Source organism: Anolis carolinensis, chromosome 4, assembly GCF_035594765.1.
Source record: "Anolis carolinensis isolate JA03-04 chromosome 4, rAnoCar3.1.pri, whole genome shotgun sequence".
Lineage (NCBI taxonomy): Eukaryota > Metazoa > Chordata > Lepidosauria > Squamata > Dactyloidae > Anolis > Anolis carolinensis.
The window spans coordinates 196124606-196148462 of NC_085844.1; the positions used below are offsets into that span (position 1 = coordinate 196124606).

Here is a 23857-nt window from a genome sequence, read left to right on the forward strand (position 1 = left end):
CACAGTCTACACACTACATAAATTCAAAGCTAAAACTAAGCAAATTTATGCTGAGTGAATAGCATTTTCTAGTTTAGGTATGCAGGTTTGGCAGATACATTGAATATCAACAAGATACATGCTTCCTGCATTTGTGGAAAACATGATATAAATGTTTCTTTCATTTTTTTATTTAAAATAATTATATCCTGTCACATTCTCTACTAAGTAGGTCAGAACAAGCACTGCAATAAATAACAGTACGGTTCTGTACATGTCTCTGTTCTGAATTTGTCTTCAACCCTATATCCACTTTTCCAAGTTACATTAAAATCAGTAGGATCTATTTCTGAATAAAAATGCATAAATAGTGCTAGCCTACCAAAACTTATCAGAATTAACTCCAGTTCTTAAAAATGGGGACTGCAGCCTCTTCTCTCTTATATCAAGAATATGTCAGCGGATCTCCACTAAAAGAGGAGTCAACAGCCAGTAAGGCTATGATAAAAAAGTCCGCCTCTTTAGGAAGGTCATCTTCACTCACAAAATGTAAAAAAAACAAAAACAAAAACAAAAAAAACCCACCTTGGAGCAGAACACCTTCTGATGATGGTAATGTACAGAAGAAAACTTGTGAAGTGAGGAAGACCTCCCTACCTACTTGGCCTGTGAAAGGCTTTAAGAGTTAAAAAAAATCAACTTCTCAAATTCAGCTCAGAAGCTATTGAGTTGCATTAGGAATTTGGAAACAATGCTTAAAATGTTCACACAATTCATAAGCTTATGGAAATAATTTTGCAATAAAATGCAAGGAGTGGTCTTCACAAATGGACAGTAGAAGGATATGTTGAAAACACTGGGCACCTAATGTATCTATAATTAATAGTTATGAGCTGTTTCCTGTGGGAACACTGTTAACATTTCAATACACCAGCCTTTAATAACTGCAGTGGAAGGAAGAAGGGAAAACATTACAACATGATGCATTCTCCATTCACTTCCAGGTCATCAAGAGTGACTGGAGAGCACATCCTCGAGTTGCAAAGTAACCACAAAGCGTTTCCCTTTTCTCAAGCCTGAACCTAGAATATAAGCAACAACACATGGAACCTGTCCAAGATGCTTCATTACCTAAGAGTTGCTTCTTTTTGACAGCATGTTATGTGAAACCAGCTAACATTAAAGATGCACATGACTGTGCACCTTTGTCCTTGCACTTGTAACAGAAAAATGCAGCTGTAGACATGGCAAAGTTCAAATCTGATTCCTGACTGCACAAAATGCTCAGGACTGAATTGGATGCCTATTTTAGATGACCACTGGAATGCGAGTGGTGAGCCAGGCATTCCAGCTCAATCAGACTGAACACCAAGAGAAGACAAAACTATACAACAGAGTTGTGAAAGTTCTCTCAGCAAAATGGAAACACAAGAGAGAGAGAGAGAGAGAGAGAGAGAGAGAGAGAGAGAGAGAGAGAGTTAAGGTGACTACACAAAGTAAGTAAGCAAGTGCTAAATTTTAGCCAAGTACTGAAAGATTTTGACATAAATCCACTTGCTAGCTCCAGCTAAGGAAGACCCACAGAAGCTATGTAATGTATGAAACTGTTTTACTATTCTGGCAATTGGATTAAGACCTCTGATAATGGAAAGTCTCGGCCTGTTCTTTATAGGATTTTTTTCTGCATCTATTGAGAATCTTTTAGAATGGCGTGTCATTTAATCAAATGTGTTAATAACAACAAATCACCCTTGATTTCAGAAAGTATTTAGAAGCCAAAGTTCAGAAGTAAAGGGACTTGAGATCAAACAGAATGCTATTCAGATTATCTTAAAAATAAGAATCTTAGGTGAGGCTGAGAATTTGTTTAGCATAGTTAGGAATTAAAATGAGGCCTGCCTCATCTTAATCTTGTTCACTGCTGAGCCATACTTCCAAAGGAGTCCACCTTTCATAGCCGAAACTGTACCTGTAGCACACAATGCAATGAATGTCTGTGCATGTTTCTTCACCAAGTCCACCTTATGCTGGGGAAGGGGCAGCCGCTGGAGAATATGATCCAAGAAGTCATTTGCTATTACTGCCACTAGGTCCCATTTTAGCTTCTCTAGAACTAAACACTCCCAGTCCTGTACAAGAAAATAAAACAGAAGTGTTATGCAAAAACAGATTTTTTTTATTAGACATTTCAGAATAGATCAGCAGGATCCTAACCCGCCCCCCCCCCCCAAAAAAAGAAAAAGAAAACCCATACAGCTTCATTTATAAGACATCCCAGCCAATATTACAATACTCAATGAGCAAGCATCTGCTTCAGAGCTTGGAAAAACTACTCCAGACTTCCCCAGCCAACATGGCCACTCACCGTTTGGCTGAAATGTGCTTGGCGGGGATCTTACCATGAACTGCCAAATAAGGGATAAAATAATCACACAGAATTGGCTAGGACCCATAAAAATCACATTAGCTTTGTATGAAATGGAAAGAGGTTCCACAATTGTTGCCTCTCCTATTTCCTGCCACAACTAGGACCACAGGCATGCTTACTACTGCTCCTAATAGATGGAAGGTGTAAGCAAGCCTTGAGCATTCTTCCTCTCTGCCTCCCAGGCAAAATGCTTTGGGTTAAAGCTAGTTAGCAGAATTAGCCAAAATCCACATCCACTCACTAATGCCCTGAACTAGCTAGTCACAACTGAACATATCACTAGACCATGACAACTCCATTATCTAAGCCCATTGAGGAGTCCTTGTTTCATCCATTTGCTGTGAACAAACTGCAATCTGGTCTATTTGTTCCAATAAAAACCCTATATTCCAGATATTCGTATGTTGTTTTTTTCCCATTAAGAGTTTTAACCTAGGCTTTCTCTATACAGTGCCTTTCACATGATTTGAACTAGAAGACCCATCACCCCATCCCAGTCAGAGGTAATGAGAATTGTAGTCTAAAACATCTGGAGGGCCTCAAATTGAGGAAGGCTTATCTACTTCAAATTTTCAGAAATCCAGACACTTTCAGATTAGCTGTCTTATTTTCCCTAAAAAGTTTTCAACCCATGTTTATCTACCCTAAAGGTACAGAGCATGGCATTATTTTTATTATTATTATTAATAATTCATTTCCATCCCTCTTTTCTCCCATGAGTGGGATTCAAAGCAGTGTACAACATATAAAATGCATACAAATACATCCGACCACAATATATAATCAGTTAAAACATTATATCCCGATATAAAAAACCCAATTAGCATAATTATTTAATTCACTTATCTTAGGAAGGAGAACCACTAGAACAACTGGCAAATGTAAATCCAGGAAAGGTACTATTGCATTCTGCCCAAAATAGCAAACACCCCTTTCTTGTAGTTTTTTCAGTCAATGCTACCATGAGTCCCCAGCCAGCACTTTTGTCTCAGGGATTGGAGATTCGGCACCGCAGATTTATCATGGTTGTAACTGATGCCCAAGGTGGAATTAGACCTCGTTTGTATAGTAACTCTAGTGGTGTTGGGTCAGAGAAGCCTCTGCAGTTCACTAGGGCTTCAATATTCCAATATTCCTTTTGAACATGTCCCAGAAAGCTGGCAACACCTTGCAGCATACCCACCACCATGGGAACAAATGAGCCATCGTAGCAAAACAACATCTCCCCACATCATACTGCTATCAGAATCTCAAAGGGCAGAAGGACAACTGACACAAATGCAGTTCATCACTCAACCCACTCAGCAACAGATGTAGATAATGAAATGAGCTAAAGAAAAGAGTCAATTTTGCAAAAAGGAAGATTCAGTTACATGTTTACTTTTGTCTCCTTTGTGAAAGATGACAATTCAAGGCGTTTGTCTCTTGATGCAACATGAAACAACTTCAAGCAATGCCCTCCTACACTCAGGAGACAGTAACACTCACTTTCCAATTTGTAAAAAAAAAACCATATATGTGTTTTGGATGTCCTTATGAAATTAAGTTTATGCCAAACAAGGTGACAGAATCAGAAATGGCAGACTAGAAGACAATATTGTCTGATTCCTGGAAGAAAGTTCCATCTTTAAATGTTCCTCCACATAAAAATATTCCACACAAGTAAAATTAGCATATCTGAAATAAAGAATATAGGCCAACCCACTCTTAATAATGTCATGCTAGTGTTTATTTGCAGGGAATATTTTACATAGGGAAGCATTTTACATGCTCAAGTGGAACAATCTATTATACGATTCCTTCTTAAACTGTGGGTCCCGAAACCAAATGGGGTTCCCTTAGGTCAATGTTGGGCAACAGTAAAGCTTTTCTGAATGCCACGAAGCTGTTTTAGATATTAACGTGAATCGCTTGTTCCGTGTTTACAGTGGACTCTGCAGAAGATGCTTCAGTTGTACTTCATAAAAAGAAAAATCAGCCTGTTTAGTGAGCCTTGCAAATGCTGATTTGTTATCAGTAAATGTTTGATTTTTATAAGTTTTTATATGCCGCTTTGGATGCTGTCATGGGAGAAAAGCGGGATATAAAAATTATTATTATTATTATTATTATTATTATTATTATTATTATTATTATTATTATTATTATTATATACCTGGGGCCATGTAAATATTTCTTCAGCCAAAACAGGTCCTTGTCAAACAAAGACCTTGTGACCTGCTGACATTAAATGCTCTTTTGAGCCATCCCTGCAGTTAAGCCTGTATACAGTAGATTGGCTGAATGAATAAAGCACAAGCCTGCTCAGATAATACCCGTGGACGGAAACCCAGCTTCCTTCAAGTGGATGAATTCCTTGTTGCATCATTTCCTTCTAACTAAGAATAACTTCATCATGATTTTGAGTGCGGAGCTGGTGTCAAGCCGGCATCCTTTTCTGCAAGAGGAAATTGACCTGCTGGGAAAGTGAGGCAGCTTTCCTTCCAGGAGCCGTGGAGGAGCTGGCTTGTGGCTATATCCTGCAGGGTTGCCAGGATGTAGCTATTGTCCTAACTGTGATGAAGAGGCTTTCTCCTTCCTCTGCCTGGATCATTCTCACTGCCCAGTTGTGAAAGAAGAGAGGGAGGCACGGGACATTATTAGCACACAGGAGGGAAGTAGCGACTCTCTCTAGTTGTGTAAGTGAGATATTAACACTCTCAATCCCAGAGCCAGATGCAATGCAGCAGTACCCAGAGGAGTAACAGGCCCATCTTAATAGCAGTGAACACCCAAAAGCAGGACGAAAATCATTCTATAGTCCTAAAGCCCAAGACCAGGAAACGACCTCAAAAACAGATCTCAGATGAAGGAGTGAAATCACATTCTTATCTGTGTTTCCTGGACATTTGTCTGTGGCTTCCAATATTAAACTCTTCCTGTTATTCGAGTCAAGAACGCTACATAGTGGCTTTGGGATCTTTTTGGCTTCAAGATATACCTTCTGGTTATATTTTTCCTTTTAAAAAACCCTCTTTTTCTTACTCATAGAGAGGCAAGTGGAGCATAAAATCAAAAACATGTCCAATGAATACATATTCTAACACACACATATATATGTATGTATATATATTTGCTTCGACCCCCTTTTTCTCTCTAAAAAAGAGACTCAATGTGGACATAGCTAATAGAATCTCATTCTTCTAATACCCAATGAGCAGAAAGACTGTATTCCTGTAGCAGCCATATTCAGTGTCTTCTGAAGCATACCTCACTTTACAGGTTCACAACAGCATCAGTATTGGCAACCAGTGTGAACTCAAAATGAATTCAAGGGAACTACTTGAATGAACAGGAATGGCTTGCTGCAAAGCACACAATATTTGACTAGGAGCAAAAATATGAACAAGGGCGAATTTCATTTATGCACTGCAAGTGAAGACTGCTGGAGATTGATATCCTACTCTGGTCACATGGAAGTCCTTACGTATTTATTGTTCAAACCAAGCAGCAACTACCCTGCAAATGCCAAAAAGGAAGGGGCATGGAAGTAAAGAGGTTTTCCCATTTTATTTGCATTAAGAAAAATCAAAACTCTTTCTTCTCTCAACCCACATATTTTGCTTCCCTTCTCATCCTCTGAGGGCTCTTCTAAACAGCCCTATATCCCAGAATATCAAGGCAAAAAATCCCACATTATCTGAGTGTGGACTCAAGATAACCCAGTTCAAAGCAGATATTGTGGGATTTTCTGCCTTGATATTCTGGGATATAGGGCAGAAAAAGGGCACTGAGAAAGGTTCTTGCAGAGATTATCGCACATACTTCCTTCAAAAAATTCTAGCTGCATGTTGATCAAACTGCATGATGATTAAACTGGTTTTGGAGAACTTGCAGCATTCCAGATGTTGGTGAAAGACTACTTCCATTCGTGGGGTTCATTACTGTGAGGCTAGCAGGGAGCTGGGGCTGCTTAGCTTTGAGAAATGAAGGCTGAGAGTGGACATGATGTCCATCTGTAAATATTTCAAAGGATGTCAGATTGAGGATGGGGCAAGCTTGTTTTTCAATTACTCTGGAGACTAGGACACAGAGCAAAGGATTCAAACATCAGGTTGCATCTAAACCAGGAAAGGCAAACTTTGGACCTTCAACTCTCATAAATCCCAGGCAGTTTACTGACCGTTAGGAATTGGTGAGAGTTGAAGTACAAGACACCTGGAGGGGTGAAGTTTGTCCATGCCTGATCTTAATGTTAGAACAGTAAGAGCTGTTCGGAAGTGGAATAATCTGCCTTGGAGTATGATGGAGTCTCCTTCTCTGGAGGTTTTTAAGCAGAGGCTGGATGGCCATCTCCCCAGAGTGCTTTGATTGTGTGTTCCTGAATGGCAGAATCGGGTTAGACTGGATGGCTCTGTGTCCTTTTCCAACTATGATTCTATGAAATAAGCTGTTTTTATTTAAATTATTTTTATTCTCTTCTAAAAGGAGTACAGTAAGAACCAAGAAACAGCAGAAATCATATAAGTGGTTTTACTTACCTGCACCTGGGGGGAAATGATATCTCTAGGAATCTGCTGTGTCCTCAAGGCAATTGTACTGGATACATTTCCCTTTAAAGCAGTAGTTCTCACCATCTGGGTCATCTGGGTTGATTTTCAACTGGCTGGGACTTCTGGGAGATGTAGGCCAAAAAACCTGGGGACCCACAGGTTGAGAACCACTGCTCTAAAGATACCCACAGAGTTGCACTGGGAGACCAAGTTATTTCCTAACAGATAACTCAGTGGAGATCTCTTGGTCTTCCAACAAAACTTGACAGCATGCTAGAACTGGGATTGAGATGATTCCATCACATTCTTTCACATCCACAGTTTCATATAAACATGGTCTGTCCAGGAACGTATCTCCTGCAGATGGAGTCCTACTCTATCTCCTAAAACTTGTTTAAAATGGTATCAAAAAGTAATACAAACAAACATTGTTGACATTCAAAGTTCCATTATTAACACAAGACTTGGGAGATCAAACATTATTAGGTATGACAAATAAACAACGTATTTATTTTTGTATAAATTATGAATATTCAAATTTGGTCATTAAAATGTATAGCAATCTTGACCTGCTGATCAATCAGATAATGAGGGAGGACATTAAGATGGAATGCTGCTGCAATGGTGGAAAGGAACTTTATTTCAATATGTGCATGTGGAGTGGAGAGTAAGTTGATCTTCAGCATCCTAGGCAGTTGCAAGCAGACTATGTTTCAATTCTTACATCAGCAAGACTGCATATTTATTCAGGATAAGGATATGAAAGTTGGAAATGTGGTTTCATTCAGTTATTTAAATCAGCCCTTTTGCTTTGTTAGCTTAAATGCCCTTACTTTAACACACCCTATCCTCTTGACAGGAGCTGGTTGAATCCTTCTGTAGGTGCACATACAATGAGGTACACAAGTAAATATGAGGATGGCATTAGGGTGGGATGTTGGCCTGTCCTGGCCTCCCGTGATCCAATAGCGCCAGCTCAAAACGGTTGGCCTTTGGAGCTAAGGAAAGAGGGCAGCTATGCCAAGGGGCCTTCTTCTTTGTTAAAGAACAGCGGAAAGGTTAAAGGATAAGCCTGTTTCTTTCCTTTTCAGAACAATCCCTTTTTTGGATTTACTTTTGAGCGTGCACACTCAACAACCAGTGTGGCGAGTTAGTATGGTCTAGTGATTTGAATGCTGGACTACAACTCTGGAGATCAGTTTGAATCCGCTCTTAGCCATGGAAACCTACTGGATGGCCTTGGAAAGGTCACACTCTCTCAACCTGAGAAGGACAAAGGCAAGCCCCTTCTGACAAATCTTGCCAAGAAACCGTCATGACAGGTTCACCTTAGGGTTGCCATAAATTGGAATTTGAAGGCACACCTGGGATTTCATTGTAAATGTCCTGCTTACCCTTCTCCTTCAGAAAATTTGACCTGCCTACTCTGCAAAGGACTGCATACTAGTTCACGTCATTTCTCATCAATGACTGTACTGACTAGGGTGGATGGAAGTTATAGACCAAAAACAAAAAATATTGCCTTAAAGACTCCCCCCCCCCCCCCCAGAAATATCAGACATTGTTCAGTTAAAAGCCTTAGCCAAAGGATCCCAATGAAAATCAAACTTATATACTCTCATAATACATAATATTTTTATATTACATTTGTGGTTAAAAAGAGGTTCTCTACTCAAAATGAATAGACTGTTCATGCAAAGCCTAGTACAGGTGAATATGTGCTGACTTGTTAAGAGAGCGTCTCTAATTGTCTTGAAATATTAAACCAGTTAACTGATTTTAACTGGTTTTTTAATCTCTTGGTAGAAAAACTACTTGTTACCAGCTCAAGGATATGACCATATCTTAAGAGAGAACAAGAGCAGCATCACATTTATAGTAATGGAGATCTGCTGAAATGTGTTTATGCCTGCACTGGGCTCTGCTGAATTTACAACTGGACGTACTACACTATGTAAATCGTGCTACATAGTGTTATTGGAAGTGGCTATGCAGATACAACATCTCTACTTCAGTTCTAAATCATATTTTGCTATGTCTACAAAATTGCGTCTTTATCTTAAATATTCCAAGGCAATCTATATCAAAGGAAGACTGCAGACAGTTCTTGTGTTCAGGATAATCCCCCCATCCATAATGCCAGCGCCAGGGGTAAGTGTCATGTCTACAGAGAAAGGAGTAGAAAAAGGAGCAGGAAAATGGGAAACATATTTACCACACAGGAAGAAGTACCACAGTGCTACTAATGAGTGGCAGTACAAACCAATTTGTAGAAAGAGAGAAGGAATCTTATAACTGGAGAAAGAAAAACAGCTTACCAAAACTTCACAAGGTGTGATGGAATTGTCCGTATAGATGCAGAGTTTCTCCACGCTGAGAGGTGTGGTCTCCCGCAATTTGGAGGCCAGAAGCATACAGACTGCTCCCAAAAGCTGCAAGTGGTTTTTCCGGGTGGAGACACAGGACAGGTAGCGATCAACGTAATTCATGGCCAGGGGGAACACCTCCTCTTCACATTTCTGCTCTTCACAAACCTAACAAGATCAACAATCCAAAATTAGGGCAAGCATGTTCATGAACAGGCAGGAATCCACTCTTATTTGTATGGAAGCTTTAAAGAATAACCATTAACAACATATTTTGGATGTTTATAACTCCGAAGAAAGACAGTTCCCTTTTCCCCTACACAATGATAATGTTGTAATTTCACTTTAATGACCATGGATCAATCCTATGGAATCCTTGAATTTGCAGTTTAGGGAAGAGGATTTAGAGCGAAGTGTTCCAAACTGTGTGGCAACACATTTATGTGTTGGCTGTAGTGTGTAGGTGTGTTGCATGATTATAATGAGAAACTTGAGACTATGTGAAATAAGAAAAAAAAATCATACATTTTTAAAAATATAAATGAAATTTTTTCACGCAATACAGTATGTTGTGTCCCTATACATTCAGTTATTAAAATTTACGCATATGTTGGTATTTCTTATAAGGGGGTTGGTTTAACTTCTGGCTTGCTAGTAAAACTGAATTACTGTATTTCAAAATGGTGCACATCTAAAAAGTATGTCACCAACATAAAGTTTGGAAAGCGCAGGGAGCCGCGATGACGCCATGGGTTAAACCCTTGTGCCAGCTGAACTGCTGACTTGAAGGCAGTGGGTTCAAATTTGCGAGATGGGGTGAGCTCTCCTTTGTCAGCTCTAACTTGCGGGGACACGAGAGAAGCCTCCCAGCAGGATGGTAACACATTCAGGCGTCCCCTGGGCAACGTCTCTGTAGACGGCCAATTCTCTCACACCAGAGGCAACTTGCAGTATTTTCTCAATTTGCTTCTGACACAATTTTTAAAAGTTTGGAAAGCTCTGATTTAGTGTTTTCAGTTGATGTGCTCCAGGGCCTCTGTAAGTACAAAACCCAGGATTCCACAGGATATTGCCATGGTAGTTAAAGGAGAATAACAGTGCTATAAGTATGTAGTGTGAAAAGGCACTAAGATTCTTAAATGGGGAACCCAGGGATCAAGCTATAGTTTCCTGCTCTTCCATAGACTTCTTTTGCGAAATTGGCTAGGTCAGGTCACTGAACCATATTTTCCACCTGCAAATGGAAATATTTCTCTTTTCCATAGGATGCTGTGAAATGACATAGAAGTCCACCTACACAGGTACTCAAATATTCATAACAACCAGATCTTAGTGAAATAAGCATTTTCTGTCAGATAATTTCCATGTTGAAACACATAGGGTATTTTTATGGTATTAACCCTCTTTCAAGCTGTGTTGACTTGAGCTCCCATCAATGGCCATAATTATCTAGAGATTTAAACTGACACATTTAAATACTAGGAGCACTGAGGACTTTCAATGTCTCATGCATTCCAAATCATTCATGTACTTATGGCAGAAGTCTTTTTGAGTCAGCATCCACAGTAACCAGATATTTAATACAGAATCAGCACATGGGTTTTTGTAAATTCTGCCTCTATGTGTCATGCTTTCTGAGTAAGAATCAAACCATTCATATCCCTCTAAAGAACATTTCAACCCTGACGCTCTGGATCTCATGCCAATGCAAACGCCATTGAACTGAATGCTATGTGCACACAGGAAGCTATCAAATGATGACAATATCAACCAAGAATCATTTGTGGAATTAAAGAGAGGAAAGGCCCAGCTTCCAGTCCCTTATCTTGACCACTGGCTAGACCGAGTGACCAAAACACTGCCAACATAACGCATGAAATTAGAGTTAACAATTAACACTGAGATTTCTCTTTTCTGCAAAAGCTCATTATTATTATTTTCCTGTTCAACTTTCTCATAGGTTTGTTACAGAACAATTTTTGTATGGCTTTGTTGTCACAGGGCTTTCCTGTTTGAGAATTTGGGATTTGTCTCAATTATGACTTTTATCTATATAGAAAGAAAAAATGCCAGGCTCGGAAGTCAACACAACTCTGTTTTCCTACATGACTGCCAGAATTTGTGACACTAATGACACAGCATTTAAAAAGAATAAGTTCTCTTCCATCCAGTTTCTGGGAGTTTCCCAGACTGCATTCCTGGAAGGTATTCTTACCTCCATCCAGGTCAGGCCAAGACAAATCACTCTTTGCAAGCCCTAAACTGTGAGCCAAAGCAAATTGTCAGGATGGCACGTGTCCTTTGAGGGAAATTGCCATTTATGCTGAATTATATACAGACCTTCTTGCACAAGGAGAAAGCTAGTCAAATTAATAGAGCACTTCAAGTTCAGACAGGCTCAAGATGGTCATGTAAAGGGTGCATCTATAATTAATGCAGTTTGGCACCACATTAACTGCCATGATTGAATGGGATGGAATTGTGGGAGATGTAGTTTGTTCAGGTATCAGCTTTCTTTGACAGAGAAGATTAAAAACCTTGTGATACTGCAACCCCCATGATTCCATACCATCGAGCCATGGTTGTTTAAATGGTGTCAAACTGCAGTCATTCCACAGTGTATCAGGCATGGGCAAACTTTGGACCTCCAGGTGTTTTGGACTTCAACTCCCACCATTCCTAACAGCCTCAGGCCCTTTCCCTCCCCCTCCCCCCCCAGCCGCTTAAGCGGCTGAGGGGGAGGGGGAGGGAAGGGCCTGAGGCTGTTAGGAATGGTGGGAGTTGGTCCAAAACACCTGGAGGTTCAAAGTTTGCCCATGCCTGTAGACACACCCTAAAGTTCTTTTGCACAGACAAAAAACACCAACAATCCAGTCTGATTAGGAATAGGACACATCACTGTACACTATTTGTTTAAAAGAGCAATAACATCTTGTGCTTGATTTTTTTTTTGATGACCTGATGCATTTATTCCTTTTGTTTTTCCTCCCTTCCCAGGCAGGAGATCAAAGTCTGTTGGCAGCTTAGCCGCTCCTTTTTTGCCACTTCTCCAACCTGGAAAAGGACCCTTTTTCCTTGGCCTTGCAACAATGGGGTGCTGCTTTCCCCAACACAAAGCCCAACTGCAGGCAAGGGCCGCTTGCACATTCCCAGGCCTTGCAACGCATGGCTCCCTGCCTCCCCGTAACAAATACTGCTACAAAACACCTCCTTGCACCCCCAGATAAGGCTGAATACCCCCACTATGCACTCAATCTCACCCCCTCCCCCATTCAAAGATCAAAACTTTCACCAGGCCTTAATCCTACATGTATCCTTACTCAACGTGGTTTACTTTTGAGTAAATACACCAACTCTTAAATGCATACTTACCTAGAAGCAAGTTGCTGTATTTCTAAAAAACCTTTGGGATCAAATCCCATGGAAACTTCATGAGGCTTTCTTCCTAGCAAACCTTTGTATTTCCTTCCCCTTCCCGCCCTAGTATATATATATATTGATATACAGTATGTGGGACCACATCCGGTGGAAATCCCAAGAAGCTTTCTTCCTAGGAATCCTCTGCATTCCCTCCACCCCCTCCATTATATATGCATTTCCTCTCCCACAATTTTTTTTATTTATTATTTATTGCATTTATACACTGCTTTGTTCACCCCTGGGGAGGGGGGGGGGCTTCAAAGCGGTTCACAGCATAATCAATGGCAAAATTCAATGCCAATAACATAAAACAATAAGAGCCAACAGAAATATCTCGCTTCATAAAACCCCTTAATTAAAACTCAGTAACATACAGCAATAGTTGCAGATATGAAAACAACACTAGTCAATCGAGTAATGGAAAGTGCTTGGTGACATCTATGGGTCTTCACATATGCAATGTTTCTCAACTTGTGCGTCCCCAGATGTTTTTGGCCTACAATTCCCAGAAATCCCAGTCGGTTTACCAGCTGTTAGGATTTCTGGGAGTTGAAGGCCAAAAACATCTGGGGACCCACAGGTTGGGAACCACTAGTTTAAAAGGCATCTAAATATGATTGAAGGCTTGTTGAAACAACTGTGTCTTCAGATGTGTGCGGAAGGAGCGGGGGACCATCCTGATCTATCTATCTATCTCCTGATGGGACGTAGACATAAGTACAGTAGAGTCTCACTTATCCAAGCCTCACTTATCCAAGTTTCTGGATTATCCAAGCCATTATTGTAGTCAATGTTTTCAATATATCGTGATATTTTGGTGCTAAATTACAACATAACATTACTGAGTATTGAACTACTTTTTCTGTCAAAATTTGTTGTATAACATGATGTTTTGGTGCTTAATTTGTAAAATCATAACCTAATTTGATGTTTAATAGGCTTTTCCTTAATCCCTCCATATTATCCAAAATATTCGCTTATCCAAGATTCTGCCGGCCTGTTTAGCTTGGATAAGTGAGACTCTACTGTATATGTATTCATATATAAGTACAGTAGTCTCGCTTATCCAACATAAACAAGCCGGATAAGCGAAAATGTTGGATAATAAGGAGGGCCTATTAAACGTCGAATTACATTTTGATTTTACAAATTATGCACCAAAACAAATCAACAGAAAAAGCAGTTCGATACACGGCAGCATTATGCAGTAAATACCACATTGAAAACATCGGATACCAAAACTACTAAAAGGCAGACTGGGTTGGATAATCCAGAACATTGGATGCGTGAAGGTTGGATAAGTGAGACTCTACTTTCCTGCCCAACATAAAACCCATGGGGTTATCCCAGGCATGGGGCAAACTTGGGCCCTCCGGGTGTTTTGGACTTCAACTCCCACCATTCCTAACAGCCTGCTACAGCTCCCAGAAGCCCCCAGCCTGCATTCGCAGGCTGGAGGCTTCTGGGAACTGTAGCAGGCTGTTAGGAATGGTGGGAGTTGAAGTCCAAAACACCCGGAGGGCCCAAGTTTGCCCATGCCTGGGTTTTCTCCTTCCCTATTTATGGAGAAAGGAGAGGGGTGGGTATAAAGAGAAGGCTCCAGGTTTGCTACCGACCTCCAGCATCCAGAAGGCCAACATCTTCCGCATGTAGGGCTGGATCTCCTTCTGGACGCACTGGAAGTAGGAGGCGCGGGGGCTGTAGCGCTCTTCCTGCAGGAGCAGATTGCGCAGGACGCGCCGGTCGCCCAGCAGACGCGGGTCCCGCTTGGCCCGCCGCGCCGACCCCCCTTCCGCGCAGAGCAGTTCCATGCGCCCCCGGGACCCCAGCGCCGCGGCGGAAGGAACCAAGTCCGGCCGACAGAGGGCGGAGGGGGGGGGGAGAGGAAGAGAAACGCCGGGAAAGGAAGGGAAGCGAGGGAGAGAGAGGCCCGCGAGCAAAGCCAGGAGAAGCCGAGAGCCCTCTGCCTGCCTGCCTGCCTCCCCGCCCCCTGTGCAGAAATGGGCGCTGCAGTGCTGCTGACACTCCCGCATGGAACGCGGCAGCAGCGGGGAGGGAGGCGGAGCCCCGCGAATCCTCCTCCTTCTCCGCCTCCTTCTCAAAGCCAAGACTGGCTGGGGCAACTTTTGGTCCTCCAAGTGTTTTGGACTCCAACTCCCACAATTCCTAACAGCCTCAGGCCCTCCCCTCCCTCCCCCTTCCAGCCCTTTGGCAGAGAAGGCTGAAGATCCCTTCGCCTGTCCTTCTCTTCCTTTTTGGAAAAAAGACGGTGAATCCTCCCACCAAAAACCCAATTTGCCCAATTCTATCTTTGATTGTAGGTAAAGGTTTTCCCCTGACCGACTCTGGGGGTTGGTGCTCATCTCCATTTCTAAGCCGAAGAGCCGGCGTTGTCCGTAGACACCTCCAAGGTCATGTGGCCGGCATGACTGCATGGAGCGCCCTTACCTTCCCGCCGGAGCGGTACCTATTGATCTACTCACATTGGCATGTTTCCGAACTGCTAGGTTGGCAGGAGCTGGGGCTAACAGCGGGCGCTCATTCCGCTCCCGGGATTTGAACCTGGCACCTTTTGGTCCGCAAGTTCAGCAGCTCAGCGCTTTAACGCACTGTGCCATCTACTGCAGTGGTTCTCAACCTTTCAATGCCGCGAGCCCTTAATACGGTTCCTCACATTGTGGTGACCCCAAACATAAAATTATTTTTGTTGCTACAGTAGAGTCTCACTTATCCAACATAAACGGGTCGGCAGAACGTTGGATAAGCGAGTATGTTGGATAATAAGCAGAGATTAAGGAGAAGCCTATTAAACACTAAATTAGGTTATGATTTTACAAATTAAGCACCAAAACATCATGTTATACAACAAATTTGACAGAAAAAGTAAATTTAACTACTTTTTCTGTCAAATTTGTTGTATAACATGATGATGTTTTGGTGCTTAATTTTTAAAATCATAACCTAATTTGATGTTTAATAGATTTTTCCTTAATCCCTCCTTATTATCCAAGATATTCGCTTATCCAAGCTTCTGCCGGCCTGTTTAGCTTGGATAAGTGAGACTCTACTGTACATCTTGTATATCGGATATTTACATTACTGTTCCATTGTTGGTGGATGGTTGTAGGTTAACTATAAATCCGAGCAACTACAGCTCCCTCAAACTCCACCAGTGTTCACATTTGGGCATATTGAGTATTTGTGCAAGGTTTGGTCCAGATCCATCATTGTTTGACTCCACAGTGCTCTCTGGATGTAGGTGAACTACAACTCCCAAACTCAAGGTCAATGCCCACCAAACGCTTCCAGTATGCCAAGTTGATTGTAGGTTAACTATAAATCCCAGCAACTACAACTCCCAGATCACAAAATCAATCCCCCTTAACAGTATTCAGATATGGGCGTATTGGGTATTTATGCCAAATTTGGTCCAGTGAATGAAAATACATCCTGCATATCAGATATTTACATTACGATTCATAACAGTAGCAAAATTACAGTTATGAAGGAGCAACAAAAATAATTTTATGTTTGGGGGGTCACCACAACATGAGGAACCGTATTAAGGGCTTGCGGCATTGAAAGGTTGAGAACCACTGCTGTAGGTAATCTGGACCCAAAACATGTAGGGCTTTAAAGGTCAAATATATAAACTTTTTAATACCCCACCACTATCTCCCAGAGGGACTCAGGGCGGCTTACAAAGCACTTAAGATGTGACATGAAAGATACAAAAAGTGCAAAAACTGTAACAAAACAATAAGTAGCCAACATAAACATCACAACTTCACAATGCCTCCTGATTAAGAGCCTGTGTCTTCAAAACCAACACCTTGCACTTTGCCCAGAAACTTATTGGCAGCCAGTGGAGTGACTTTAGGATAGGTGTGAGAACTTTTCTTGAAAGTATTTTCATTTTACTATGAGGTTAGCATTTCCTTTTCTAATTATTGCATTTTACTATTTTCAAAATATGGTTGGTGCATAATATTAAATGTGTTTTCATAGCATGGCCACAACTAGTTCTTTGTTGCAGCAAAAAGATGAAGCTAACAGAGAACTTCAGGACCAACTCCAGTTAAGAGTCCATATATCAGTGGTTCTCAACCTGGGGTCCCCAGATGTTTTTAGCCTTCAACTCTCAGAAATCCTAACAGCTGGTAAAGTGCCTGGGATTTCTGGGAATTGTAGGCCAAAAACATCTGGAGACCCCAGGTTGAGAACCACTGCCATATATGAACAAGCTGACAATTTTCTGGGTTAAAGAAAAATGAAATGAAAATTCATTTATTAAGGATGTAATGTTCAGTCATATATTTTGTCCAAGTAACTAGGCTAAGTAGTAAAACAGAGGGTTGGATTCCTTAACATTTTATTTTTAAAGTAGTTTTTGTAGAAATCGACATAGTAAGAAACAAATATGGGGTTGCTAATGCCTTGGTTACCCATGGTTGCATGTCATTTTCTATACAACTTTTTCAACACCACAATCTTCTTTATGTGATAAAATGACCAAATTTGGACTCTGTACAATATTTTATGTAATATCTAAATGGAGCCATACTATAGGTTTGCACATTATTTGTATTATGATACAAAATGCATCATACTCATACCCTTTCCTAATTAGTTTTAAGAAGAAAAGCTGCCTTTTTAAAAATACTTCTTTCATTGAGTTGTCACCATTCCCCAAGATGTCTTTATTTTTATCATACTTTTTATCAAAGATTTACCCCAATACAATACAAACTAGAAACATCCAAAGTAAGAAAAAAAAGAAAGAAAGAAACACAAAAAGGGAAATAGACAAAGTGGCTTCTGACCTTCTTTTTGGTGAATATATATGTATGTGTATGTATAATATCACCTCTTTCTCTCTAAAACTACATTGTTCTCTTCTTCCAGAGCCAAAGCCTACTAATGATCAAAACCAAAAATGACCAAGATGTTTTCTTTTTTCTGCAAAATGTCTCTAAGAGGTTTCCAGTCTTTTAGAAATGACACCATTAAGTTTATTTCCTGCCTGTTCTAATGCATATCACAAATGACTTAATCAATATGTTCCTGCCTGCCCCAATACATATCCCCAGTGCATATGGAAACTGGATTTTAACTTTCGTGGATTGTTTTGAATTGTATGTTCTTGTCTTATTATATTTATTATTTTTATTATGTTCATGTTGTTGTATGATCAATTGAATGTTTTGCTTTATGTTGGTAACCGCCCTGAGTCCTCCTGAGGAGAAAGGGTGGTATATAAATAATTTATTATTATTATTATTATTATTATTATTATTATTATTATTATTATATCAACCAATTTAAACAAGTGGCCTTGTGATATTGTTTGAAAAAAGTTGATGTCTTGTGGATAAGAGTTTAAGCTTAGAAAGGATAGGAAGGGTTAATGAGATAAAAACAAGCTGTACTGTAATAGTGTATATATTATGAAAATAAATAAAAATATATTTAAAGCGGGGGGGGGGGGGGGGAGAGAGAAAGCGGAGATGTGGGAAGAGTTTAAGCTGCCATGCAGAAAGTCCCCTGATTCAAATTCTGCCTCACATTGTAGCCACACCACAAAATTCTAGCAGTTGATACTAGGTGACCTTCAACACAATGATATCCTGGAATCTGTAGTTTGGCTCATTACTTTGAATTTTCTGGTATACAACCATCCCTGTACTACTGCACTAGAGTCCTATGGCAGACAATTCCAAGGACCTCACAAAACTACAAATCCCAGAATACCATAGGAATCACACTGGTTGAAGTGGCATTGAAGTATTCTAGCAGTGCAATTCCAGATAGATTGATTCAATCAAAGATGCTACATACTTAATTCTGCAATACCTAAACCAACTGCCTGGAAGGTCTTTGCACAGCTTTGTCTCCCAATCTCCCCTCTGCTGCTCAATTTGCCATATGGAAATCACAGCACTTAGCAGCTTTACAGAATTGTTCCAAGATAACCAAGGGCGTATATGTGAAAGCCCTTTGGACATTCTGAGTACATTATAATGCCAATTGTTTCTATCAGTGTGACCTTTCTAAAGGGACACTTTTTTGACTGGGGTTATCTGATAAGACAACTGTCTTGTGGGCTTGAAGGAATGATAGCAGTTAATTAGATTACAATAGCCAGGCTTATTCTGCAATGAATTGTAAATGCCACCTCCCTTTGGAGCTCCAAAGCATTACTCAACACAGGATCCTGTGATTAATGGGACAAATGCCAAAATGCTGACCATTATAGTAGTGAAAATATCTTAAAATGTCCAACTAACTAAACAAAGTTTCTTGGCCTCAGAACAAGAAGAACCCCAGAACAGGGACTCAGGGCAGCAAAAAGAAATCTCAGAACAAAAGTGCAACTTTCATAATGGATGCCATAGGGTTTTATCACACTAGGGTTCGGATCCAATTTAAATCCACTTTAGGGAGGGGCCTTTAAGCAGCTCAGCCAGACAGTTCCTGGGCCTCACCAAACTACAAACCCCAGAATTCTGCAAGAGGCAGAAACCGAATTTAAAGTGGATAACACCCCAGACTTTCCAAATAATCCCCTTGGCGTTATCCTCCCCATCCTCCTCTCAATGTTTCTGCAAAGGGAGTGTTCAATGTGGAAAATATTGAACACTCCTATTATTCAGTGCCTCCGGAGATATTCAATATACAGCCATCCTTCTATATTCACTGGGGTTAAGGACATAGAATCCCCACAAAAGTGGAAAAACCATAAATGAAAATCTCCCTTGTTTACCTGAAAGAACATCCCTCTAGGAATCTTTAGGTCCTCCAGCAAGACCTCATGGTTGACCACAGAATTGTAACCTAGAGATTCCTAGAGAAAATATTTAATTTTATTAAAGTGAATAATCAAATCTACAAATATTAAATCTGCAAATGTAGAGGGCCAACTGTAAGTTTTTCTCACGCGCACACCATACACTCCCCCAAGCATCTCCTTCTTTGCCTCTCAACCTCTTCCACATTCTCCTCTCCTCCATGCACAACTTCTAACTAAACATCATCTTCTCTTTTCTCCCTTTTTCAAACTCATCTTCTCCATAGACCCTTCTCCCTTTCTGATGTTTTCTTTCTTCTTGCCCACACCCCCAATTCTGGTTATTTTTGTCTGCTCTTTTCTTCCCTGTGATTCTCCTTCTCTTTCCCCTTCCTTTTAACCACATTAATGCTCTTACTCTCTCACTCAATGTCTCACCATCTCCTTAGGAGCCCCTGTGGTGCAATGGGTTAAACCCTTGTGGTGGCGGACTGCTAACCTGAAAGTTAGGTTGCTGACTTGAAAGTTGCCGGTTTGAATCTGGGGAGAGTGCGGAAGAGCTCCCTCTGTCAGCTCTAGCTCCCCATGCAGGGACATGAGAGAAGCCTCCCATAAGGATGGTAAAACATCAAAATATCCGGGTGTCCCCTGGGCAATGTCCTTGCAGACGGCCAATTCTCTCACACCAGAAGCGACTTGCAGTTTCTTAAGTCACTCTTGACACACAAAACACCCCCATCTCCTTCACTTTTGTTCTTAGCCCACCAAGAGAATCTTGAAATCATGTCAGGAATATATTAGATAATTATCAATAATCAGAATCATTATCTTCCCCTCCCCCAAATATGCAATGATACTAGTACCATGTTTATCATGACAATTTTGAAGGTGAGACAGTTCCATGACTGAACAAGGAAGGAAAGAAGGAAACATTTATTTGGTTACATGACAATTCTCATGTTTTAAAAATAAATACTGCAAAATTATTAAAAATTAGTCTTTTATAAACTATGCTTGGAAATACTTATTTGATTGGATTACAACTCCCCTGTGTTGTTCAAAGCAGTGATTACAAAAGTTTGAAATGGAGTTGGATTTCCCCCCCTATTTTTTCTAATTTAAGGGATAGCATCTACACTTCCTTTGGACTACAATTGCCAAGTGGTTTTAAAATAAATGTTTGCACACATTTTCAAAAGAGGACTGGGGAAACTTCCTTATTCAATGTAGAGCTTGCCAACCTAAGAAAGATATTCTCCTTTGTTAGACTTTCCGGTTTTATTTGAAGGATATACTCTAAATCAAGCATGGTTGATACATAACTGTATAATGACATCACCAAAGACTATCCCCATGACATTAGAAGAGCCAATCCGAAGTCTAAGGTTTAGCCCTGAAATCTCAAGTATGGCAGGCCTACTTAGCCAACAACCACTCCCAAGAAACTAATTGTTTTGTTATGGCTTTAGCATTTGTCTAGAAGTGGTACATTTTTATCAGATCTGTGGAGAGAGCAATGACACACATTGCCTGAAAAATGAAGATGGCATGTTTAGCTGACCGAGCAAACTATTGTAGTACTAAACATGACTAGAACACTGGGGAAGCATTTTATTTCAATTGGCAAAATAGTTACCATTATTTATTTTCTTGTTTTATTGCACTATAAATAGCTCATGAAACAAAATTATCTGTGCAATGTACATTCTATTAAATATAAAATACTAATATAATAGACTAAAGTGCGGACTAAAAATTATATAAAACCAAGATAGAAACAGCCATAGAGGATAAAATATTTCAGCAAATGAAATTAAATCTGCCAGCAACTTATTAATCCTAATACTGTACATTTATTATGTTACCAAGGGCTTATTCAGTGAAATGTACACACTCACACATAAAGAGATTTCATACACTGCCAAAAATGCATTTCCACTCAGGCTGACCATAGAAGTTCTTCCACAGGATAATGGAATAATTACAAAACAAACCATTCAATTTAATTGACACATCCAAAAACTAGTATGGAAAAATGACAATCCCTCTTGACATTCTGTCTTGTTTTTGGGGTGATTCACGGGACTCAAATATGCATTTCAGTTAGCACAGAGATCTCTTTTCTCTGGTAAAGGATCCTTTGCCATAATACACAGAAATAATATTCACCATCGACCACATCACCATCCTCTTCTCAAGGATCTTCTTAGCTACCTATAGAGGAAACCCAGAGTTTATTAAGGAGAGAACAGGGATGAGCATTGGTAGATACAGGATAATACCATGTGAAGCTTCTTTTCTGTGGCATTCCTGTGACAGCAATAATATTTACCCCAAGCCTAGATCAGAAGTATGTGAAGAACAACTAGGACTCAGATTTTCACAACTGTAAAATCTTTAGCCATAGATTGCAGGTTTTGATAGTAACTTCAGTGGTGAAGTATCAGATTGAAGAGTGACCCCAATCCATCCTAGGTGAGACACTGTGATATGCGAAACCACCATGCAAAACTTTACATTTAAAAAGTATTTGATAATAATAATAATAATAATAATAATAATAATAATAATAATAATATAGAGCTGACAGCTGGCACAACAAAGCATTGCATGGACAGTTCCTTGACAAAATTTAAGGAAAAATACCATCTGCCAGCAGTAAAGAACTGATGAGATCACAAACCTTCAAAGGTAGTGGAAAATGAGCATGCAAAAAATACTATGGGACTTTTGAATCCAGACTGACACACAACACACCAGACCTCACGGTTGTGGAAAAGAAAAAAAGGTTTGGATTATTGATGTCGCCATACCAGGTGACAGTCAAATTGACGAAAAACAACAGGAAAAACTCAGTCATTATCAGGACCTCAAAATCGAACTGCAAAGGCTCTGGCATAAACCAGTACAGGTGGTCCCGGTGGTAATCAGCACACTGAGTACCGTGCCAAAAGATCTCAGCCGGCATTTGGAAACAATAAACACTGTCAAAATTACGATCTGTCAGCTGCAAAAGGTCACCTTGCTGGGATCTGCAAGCATCATCTGAAAATACATCACACAGTCCTGAACACTTGGGAAGTGTTCGACTTGTGATGTTGTGATACGAAATCCAGCATATATATCTTGTTTGCTGTGTCATACTATGTCTTTGTGTCAATAATAATTCTTTATTTATATCCCACTTTTTCTCCCTCACAGGACCCAAAGCAACTTACAACATATTAAAATCATAAAACAACAGTCAAAATACATCAATGATAGATGTAAACATCATAAAGTAAGCAAATTTGAGAAACAACTACAATATAAATTCACATTCATGTGGCATGAAAAAATAATGGTAGGGTGAAAACATGGAATGAATAGGACAGCCTGAATTAAACACACGTGCACATTAATACTGAAAGTCCTATGTCAAAAGGAAAATTTCAAGGAAGTGACATCACATTAAAAATTCATCTTGAACAGCTTTTACTTGAGTTTCAGAAATCTTCCAACCCCTGTGGCCATTAAATATTTAAAGATTCCATGAGTAAAATATCTGTGTTCACCAATGCAAGCCAGTTTAAACTATTTAAACTATGGCTACCTTCCACTCCATGATTTGTGGCCAACATCGTTTGGTTTGTACAAAAGCATCAAGTTCTGTGCTTTCAGTGAAAATAGTCAAAGGTTGTCTTCTTAGCCAAACATTGGGAAACCAGAGTGCTGGATACTCGTACCTGAAGATTTTCTGGATCAAGTATTTTGGAACTGAAGATCCACAGAACACATTAAAAACAGTAATCTGCTTCATCCAGGGTTGGCTCCAATTTAGCCTGGAATATTCTGAAGCAATTTAGAGAAACAGAAAGGCCAAGGGTGGGGAGGGAAAGAAAATAAGATTGTTGCAAAATAGACAGTGTTCTCCTCAGAGGATGACTTGGCAAAACTAAGATATCTAAAACCACATTATCAGGCTAAAATGGCAAATGACAGACTCCAGTAACCCTGAAAAGCCTACTCAACAGCCCTCTGGGAAAAAAAAGGAGAGGATGAAGCAAAAACAATAGCCCGTTCACTGCTGACTAAGGATGGATAACTTCCTGGCTTTCCTGTCAAAGAGTTTGGCAAATAGGAGAGGAAAATCTTGATGAAAATTTGAAAAACAAACAAACACATCACTGAGGGTTTCTTGGTTTCTAAGATACCAACTAAGTTTTTCTTTGATGAATCACGGATAATAATCATTATTTTATTTTTCAAAAAATGTGGATGTTGTGTGGTCAGCAGCAATGAAAGCGATAGATCTTATCAAATATAGATATACCTCACTTAACATAATAGATGTGTTACTGGGCAT

At 40.0% G+C, this 23857-nt stretch overlaps 1 protein-coding gene across 3 annotated transcripts in view; it reads right to left on the reverse strand.

The window, feature by feature from the left end:
* ccnd3 (cyclin D3) overlaps positions 1-23857 on the reverse strand; it is a 107206-nt gene that overhangs the window by 12352 nt on the left and 70997 nt on the right. Inside the window, exons 1-3 of one of the 3 annotated variants that reach the window (XM_003220325.4) lie at positions 14342-14794; positions 9258-9473; positions 1949-2108 (exon numbers count right to left, since the gene is read on the reverse strand). In XM_003220325.4, the coding sequence (XP_003220373.2) occupies positions 1949-2108; positions 9258-9473; positions 14342-14758 (793 nt within the window). In that variant the 5' untranslated portion in view covers positions 14759-14794. Of the gene's footprint in view, positions 1-1948; positions 2109-9257; positions 9474-12677; positions 12879-14341; positions 14795-23857 lie in introns of those variants that run through there. The other 2 variants (XM_062978499.1, XM_062978498.1) reach the window with 2 other exon arrangements.